The sequence below is a fragment of the Bufo bufo genome, chromosome 5 (genome assembly GCF_905171765.1).
Source record: "Bufo bufo chromosome 5, aBufBuf1.1, whole genome shotgun sequence".
NCBI classification, from domain to species: domain Eukaryota; kingdom Metazoa; phylum Chordata; class Amphibia; order Anura; family Bufonidae; genus Bufo; species Bufo bufo.
In genome coordinates this window covers 457,450,386-457,456,385 of record NC_053393.1, presented here as the reverse complement: position 1 = coordinate 457,456,385, position 6,000 = coordinate 457,450,386, and the positions used below count along the sequence as shown (strand labels likewise).

General features: G+C 40.3%; 1 protein-coding gene across 1 annotated transcript in view; it reads left to right on the top strand.

Annotated features, from left to right (window-relative positions):
- Positions 1-3,197: 3,197 nt before the first annotated feature.
- TMEM196 (transmembrane protein 196) overlaps positions 3,198-6,000 on the top strand; it is a 100,097-nt gene continuing 97,294 nt past the window's right edge. Inside the window, exon 1 of the mRNA XM_040434017.1 lies at positions 3,198-3,350. Coding sequence (XP_040289951.1) covers positions 3,198-3,350 — 153 coding nt within the window. The remainder of the gene's footprint in view (positions 3,351-6,000) is intronic.

The window sequence follows — 6,000 nt, the reverse complement described above, 5'->3', positions numbered from 1 at the left end:
GACAATGCTCCATCACACGCGTCCAAGTACTCCACAGCGTGGCTGGCAAGAAAGGGTATAAAAGAAGAAAATCTAATGACATGGCCTCCTTGTTCACCTGATCTGAACCCCATTGAGAACCTGTGGTCCATCATCAAATGTGAGATTTACAAGGAGGGAAAACAGTACACCTCTCTGAACAGTGTCTGGGAGGCTGTGGTTGCTGCTGCACGCAATGTTGATGGTGAACAGATCAAAACACTGACAGAATCCATGGATGGCAGGCTTTTGAGTGTCCTTGCAAAGAAAGGTGGCTATATTGGTCACTGATTTGTTTTTGTTTTGTTTTTGAATGTCAGAAATGTATGTTTGTGAATGTTGAGATGTTATATTGGTTTCACTGGTAAAAATAAATAATTGAAATGGGTATATATTTGTTTTTTGTTAAGTTGCCTAATAATTATGCACAGTAATAGTCACCTGCACACACAGATATCCCCCTAAAATAGCTAAAACTAAAAACAAACTAAAAACTACTTCCAAAAATATTCAGCTTTGATTTTAATGAGTTTTTTGGGTTCATTGAGAACATGGTTGTTGTTCAATAATAAAATTAATACTCAAAAATACAACTTGCCTAATAATTCTGCACCCCCTGTATATGCTACAAGAAAATTTAGACTAGCACATTCATAATCATAATCACAGGTGCATATCCATCAAGCAAATATGGTTGATAAAAAAATGGCTGCACAACATTTCACATGCAAACAATAGAACTGAGAAATGGGGATCATTCTTGATTAAAGTGGTATTTACCTACTATAAATGGAAAAATAGAAGCTCTTTGCGCACATTTTTGATCAAATGTGTGTTGGGCCCATCTACCAGGCGTCAAGGTGGCTTCCGCAGATGGGTACCTAACACTAATATACCGCCTCTCTTGGACTTACCTAAGCCTACAAATTTCAGGGCAGTGCAGGAACCAGCTACATGCGTATTCTGCTCAGAAGCCCCAGGCAGATGGACGTTGCTCAGTCTAAATCGAGGCGCAACCCTCAATATATACTACAAGAAAATTTAGACTAGCACATTCATAATCATAATCACAGGTGCATACCCTTTAAAGGCACACTCCATAGGCAGAGGGAGGAAGTGCCGTCAAGGAGCAGGCTGAAGCCTGTGAAGGAGGTGAGCAGTGCTGCTCTGGCTACTGGACCTGCCAGGCAGCAGAAGAAGAGGAGCGCTGGGACCAGACTGCTGGGGAAGCAGGAAACAGGTTCGCAGAGCGACAGCTGTGTCTGGGAGCAAAAATGGCTGTAGGCAAGGGCCACTGCTAAAACACAACCATACAGAAGTTGATACATTGTAGCAAATAAAGTATTATCTTCACAGACCGTGTGGGTATTTAGCTACCAGTTAGAGGTTGTTCCCACATGGTATAAATGCTGCGGACTTGTTGCAGTTGATTTACATGTGGCAAATCTGCAGCATTGCATAGTAGTAGTGATGTGGAAGATATTTGAAAAAAATCTTGTCCACCTTCTGCGGTGAGTATCTGCTATTAATTTGACACACAGTTATTATTTTTATTTTATTTATGTTAAATCCCTGAACAACCCCTTTAAAAACAACAAGAAGTTTGCTTATGCTTTAGGTATATCCATTTCTCCACACTGGAGATATTGATTGGATATTTATCTGTACAGTCCATTATTACTATTGTAAGAAAAATGTTCTCAAGCTGCATTATAAAAAAAATTCCCCTTAGTTGTCATCTTATGCATTTGCATAATACATGACATCACATAAAGCTGTAGTCTAGAGTTCATTCTACTGTGGAATGGGAAAGGTACTGGTGGTGGTATGAGAGGACCTTATAAACATTTGTACGCATTGTGAAACTATTCTGGTGCATCATCTGTTATCATTTCATATTGTGCTGTTCATCTGTTATGTCTACTAAGAGTTTATTAATAAATTGACATTTGGGGGCGTGCCCCTGAACGTCTGCCATGGTCCAATCAGTGCTGGTAATGCTTTGTAGGGACATATCCCTTTGACAAGAAGAATGTTAAGTCAATTTATTTCCTACGACAGACATGTCAGGAAAGGGGACAGGTCCTCTTTAGAATACAACGTATCTCACTCTATTGCTCTTTCAGCCAACATGAATTATTGGAAATATTAGGGAGTTATGTGTGCGATTCCCTATTCCATTCTCTGAAATATTTCTTACGACACTCCAAGCATGCAGCGTCACTTTAATGCTGTTTGGTAATGGCAGGGAATCCTGCTCTGTGCACTATCATGCGGTAAGCCTTTACTGTAGGTCTGTGCAGTGTCATCAGCTGCCGTCCATGTGCTCTTGTGATCAATACTCAGGAAGCATTCATCATGGATCTGCCTTGTCCCATAAGCATACATCATATCAGATCTGCTCTATTCACCTAACACTTCTACAGCTGCTCAGAAACTGCAGTTTCTCCATCCAGAGCTAATGTCTGGGATGAAGGAAGAGGTGATAAATCCCCTGCCCCCTCCCTGCTGCTGCTAACACAGAGGTTCAGCAATTCCAAGAGGAATAGCTCTTTAAATTGCCTGTGTCTCCCTAGACTGCTGGAGACACCCACCTCTTCAAGCTGCCTTAGGCAGTGCCTAATCTTACCTAATGGAATAGCCCTCCCTGCCTGGTACATAAAACCTCAGTCTGCCACGAGAGACAAACTAGGAAAGACTCCAGTGTAAGTTCCTCTTGATAGATGAAGTCGACAAGAAATCGAATGAAGGCTACTGAGCTGGAGCTTCATTTGTGAAGGACAAGCCTCTTCGGAGAAGTGGATGGTTCAGCACCCTGGACAGCAGCTCAATGGGAAAAGAAAGTTAATTAAAAGGTTCAGCACTCTGGACAGCAACTCTATCTGATGGGAAAGCTAGATGGTGAATTGGAAGCTTCAGCACCCTGGTCAGTGACTACTCATGCAATGATGACCCTATGGTTTCTGGGATGTTCTCCTGATCACTTGGAATATCAAAAGGAAGTTTAAAATTTTCACAAGGAGTTTTCTTTCTTTTTTTTTTCCAATAACACGTGATTTATCCTCTAATGACATGCCTTGTAGGAAAAGTTTGGATAAGAACAGAGCAAAAAGGAGCTCCTCTGAAGGTTGATACTTGGCTTCCTTGCTTGATCTGAAAGGAATGATGACTGGAGAAGCATGTGCACCAGTAGTCAAATCATTGGAAGCCTCCTGGTGCTCTCTGTGTTGGAGACAGGACTGGGCTTATCCAGTGTAGTTGTGGGAGCTGTCACTTTTGCCAGGGTCAGGACTAGGACGGATCCACCACCACAGCTGGGAGACTTTTCTCCGGTATGGAGCGGGGCGTGTGTACGTTAGTCATTTCACTATCTTTTCAGTATTATTAATCACAGTTTTGCTTCGGATAGTTATGCTTCATCTTTGTAATTAACTCCACAATAGTGAAATCTATCATTGCCAAAGAGTACATTTGCAAGTAATATTTGGGCCAACATTGTGTATTTTATTACTATTATTAATAACTAGTGACATAATTGATACCTTTTGAATGTGACCTTTGCATTTTGGATGGTAACTGAGCTGCTGCTTTTTATGACTGTGTGCAGACTATGATGTAGTGTGCACGATGTCTGATCGTAGAAGGCTTGCTCAATAGATGTATTAAATAAATTATTATTCTTTCATATTTAGCCGCAGCTTATAAAATGGGGTTACATTAATCACATGCATCATTGCCAACTATATCTAGATAATCTAATGCATCCATAGATATTTTTAGTTCACCCATTTTCCATCTATATACTGGTATTCTGAGAGTACAGTGTGTCATGACTGGTTTGCTGGGTAAGAGAATCAATGGTAATGCAATATGTTAGAGTTTATATGCAGCCAGCAATCTGTTTATTAGTCTGGTTACATATGTCATGCAATATGTTGTCACTGTTACATATTATACAGTAGAGGCATACAGCAGAACCCAGCAGACATAGCTAAGGAGTCTTCTAATAGCATTTCTTGATTAGATGAGAGGTTCCATACTGAGCCACATGGATATGAACGGCATAGTTATCAGAAGGAAGACCCAAGGAAAGTGATGCCACCTGCCATGAGTACATCACTTTAAAATCCAGTGAGATACTTTATTTTATAATGTTGGCCAATGGTATATGGATAAAAAGGGTGAAGTACTTGTTGGGTTTGAGTGTAAACCATGAGTTCCTTACTCTTTATGCAAGAAATTGCAAAGCGAAGGAGTCCATTTTGAATTTATGTGGATAAATCATCTAAAGAAGTAGTCATTTTATACTGAATTGAGCAATGTTTAATCTACTTATCTGGACTAAAGTTGACATGGGAATGTTATAAGCGTCTATTGTATTGTAGCAAATACTTACACAAAGCGCGTGACTATTCTTTGAAGTCCCATAAAAATGAAAGGAGATCAGACCATGCAAGTGTGCCCACTGCCCAATTCACTTCTTTAGGACTGCTGGAAAAAGCCAAGCCAGTTATACTGCCTGACCTATCTGACACCTGTCTGGCATTGGTGGCATATCCTAGTGATGAGATGAGAAAACCCCTTTAATGTAAGATCCATAAATAGATAGATAACATTGTCCTACAGACAAAAGTTTGCCTCTTTCTTAGCGATTGTAATGTGCGTTTGAGTCGGCTCCGTGTACTGCTCATTTAGGGGACGTTCACATGATGCAAGTTTATTGTGGATGAAATCTACAAGTAAATCTGCAACACACTTGTGAGTTTATTTGCAGATTTAATAAAGTTACTGGAAGAAATCTGCAAGTAATCCATAAGATAATGGGCATGCTGTGGGTCCTTCATGAGCAAATCCACATCTAAAAACTTGCAACATGCGGTGGCAGATTGGAAAATCCCATAGACTTGTATAGGGATGTACTTTGCTGTGATTTCAGTGCGCAATCTGTGCCACAAATCTGCAAGAAATTTGCTACATGTGAACTTAGCCTTAAAGTTCAGAAATGAGCAAATTTCCCAAAATTTCTTGTGGGTCCAATTGGATTGAATCAGCTGTTTGATTCATTCAATCCAAATTACGTCAACCTGGATCAAAATCGCCCGATTGCCCTGAAAATTCATGTATGACACTCTGAGGTCTCTGTATCCAACGCCTTTCAAGCTGTTTAACCCCTCCTACCCCAGAGTTTTTTTTCGTTGTTTTTTTGCGCTCCCTGCCTTCCCAGAGCCATAACTTTTTTATTTTTCCATTCACAATGCTGTATGAGGGCTATGAGGGCAAAAAGACGCAATTTCAACAAAGTTTTACAATTTTTTTTATTTTCGAAGTTCGATCTGCGATAAAACTGACCAGTTACAGATGCAGCAGGGGTAACACACAAACTTAACTCAAATTTCTTAACTCATCGCGTTATCTTGAAACAAAAGCCATTGAAAAGCAATTGAAGGTGTTTGCTTAACGCATTTAGTTTAGATAACACGTCTCATAAAGCATGTGTGTTAACTCTACTACATCCGTACTTTCATTCTACAGGTCAGTACGAATCTGGCAATACCTTATATGTATAGTTTTTCTTGCATTTTGAAACTGATAAAAAAAATAAAAAAACAGCAGGCACTCCACGGCTATGGCGCCTGCTCCGCTCAGTAGTGGACGCCATCTTTAAGGACCTGGCTGCTGGTCGGGAAAGGGTTAATGCCAAGACAGCATTAGTAATGTCAACGTGACAGTGACATATATGGCTATGGGTAAACGCATTGTAGCTCGTGGTAACAAACACTCTATTTAAAAATGCACTGCACGGTCATATTTTTTTGTAGTTAAAAAATATCGCTTTTGGGGTCAGATGCCTACTTCTCCATCTCTAATTATGCAGCTACAGCACTGAAGAAGGAAAGCAGAATCAAGTTTTGCCAAGGTCAAAAGCAAAATGCGCTGTGGTAGACAAACCTAGAGGGACAGAGGTACCGTGGCATAGTCAGG